Source organism: Neophocaena asiaeorientalis, unplaced genomic scaffold (assembly GCF_003031525.2).
Source record: "Neophocaena asiaeorientalis asiaeorientalis breed wild unplaced genomic scaffold, Neophocaena_asiaeorientalis_V1.1 scaffold870, whole genome shotgun sequence".
Taxonomy (NCBI): Eukaryota; Metazoa; Chordata; class Mammalia; order Artiodactyla; family Phocoenidae; genus Neophocaena; species Neophocaena asiaeorientalis.
In genome coordinates, this window is record NW_020175184.1 from 56,178 (window position 1) to 57,597 (window position 1,420).

General features: G+C 42.3%; 1 protein-coding gene across 2 annotated transcripts in view; it reads left to right on the forward strand.

Annotated features, from left to right (window-relative positions):
- Positions 1-286: 286 nt before the first annotated feature.
- The window catches only part of SYTL5 (synaptotagmin like 5), a 100,350-nt gene continuing 99,216 nt past the window's right edge, over positions 287-1,420 (forward strand). For both annotated transcript variants that reach the window (XM_024764569.1, XM_024764570.1), the window contains exon 1: positions 287-405. In XM_024764569.1, coding sequence (XP_024620337.1) covers positions 287-405 — 119 coding nt within the window. The remainder of the gene's footprint in view (positions 406-1,420) is intronic.

Below are 1,420 nucleotides of genomic sequence, written 5' to 3' on the forward strand. Positions count from 1 at the left end.
GGAAACTCAGCTGCCACTGGACTGTAAACCACCACGAAGGCTTTGGAGATCTTTTCAGTTAAAAGAATAATGACTTTCTTGAAGTGTAATCCCAGTGGAGCTTGTTTTCTGTGTTGCCTGGAAGAATCCCTACCTACCATCAGCAGTTCTTCAGAGACCTTATAAAAGCCTCTCTACATCAAGCAACTGAGTGACTCTGGGTTGTTCGGGGAGACCTTAAGAATTGTGGATATCAATTCACCTGGAAGATTCAACCACTGCTTCTCAGAGCTACGGCTGAAATACCATGTCCAAGAACTCGGAGTTCATCAACCTGTCATTTTTATTAGATCATGAGAAGGAGATGATCCTGGGAGTCCTAAAGAGAGATGAATATTTGAAAAAAGTAGAGGACAAGAGAATAAGGTAATGTTCTTTTGTCTGCCTTCCTTGACTGTTTTCTGTTTGAAGCAATTTAGATCAGAAATGGGGCAACTGCAACCACATTGGTGACACGTGTTAGTCAGTGACTTCGTAGATTGCAAGCAGTAGCACAAATATTAGAAAACATCTTTGGCACTTTATCATTTATCTAGAAGGAAGGATGGGATTGAGCTGTAAATGGGTGGATGAGAATGTCAAGTTGCCAATGACATCATAACTCATAGGTAAGTGGAAGGACTGCTCAGGTTTGAGAACCAGCTCTGGGATGTACTAGTTGTGTGACCTTGAACCAGTGACTCAACTTCTCCATGCCTTGGTTTCCTCATCAATAAAACAGGGATAATAGTAGCGCTCATCTTATAGGGTTGTTGCAAAGATTAAGGAAGGTAATGTGTAGTGCCTGGTACTTAAGTGCACAATAAATGTTAACTATTATTTATTTATAATGCCTTTCTTAGGTCAGTCTTAGTGGGAATTTGCTTTGACCAGAGCTGGGAGAGGAAGGGGATCTGGAAAGTGAAAAGTTCCCATTGTATCCCAGAAATCATCTGAATTTGAAATAAGCTTCTGTGTGAGGAAGGTTGAGTAATGTGGGCAGAGTTGAGTTTCACATCAGTTGTAGGCAGGGTTGATATTTAGCTGAATCCCCAGGTGTGACCTCATCTGTCTTTCAGCCAGTATCCATTCTGATTGGTTACGTCATCTGTTCTGAATGATCAGAGCATCATTCTGATTGTTTGCCGCGTTCATTCTGTTTGGTTGCTGCCTGTCCTGTCCTGCTTGTCCACTAAAGGTTGAGTAATGTGGGCAGAGTTGAGTTTCACATCAGTTGTAGGCAGGGTTGATATTTAGCTGAATCCCCAGGTGTGACCTCATCTGTCTTTCAGCCAGTATCCATTCTGATTGGTTACGTCATCTGTTCTGAATGATCAGAGCATCATTCTGATTGTTTGCCGCGTTCATTCTGTTTGGTTGCTGCCTGTCCTGTCCTGCTTGT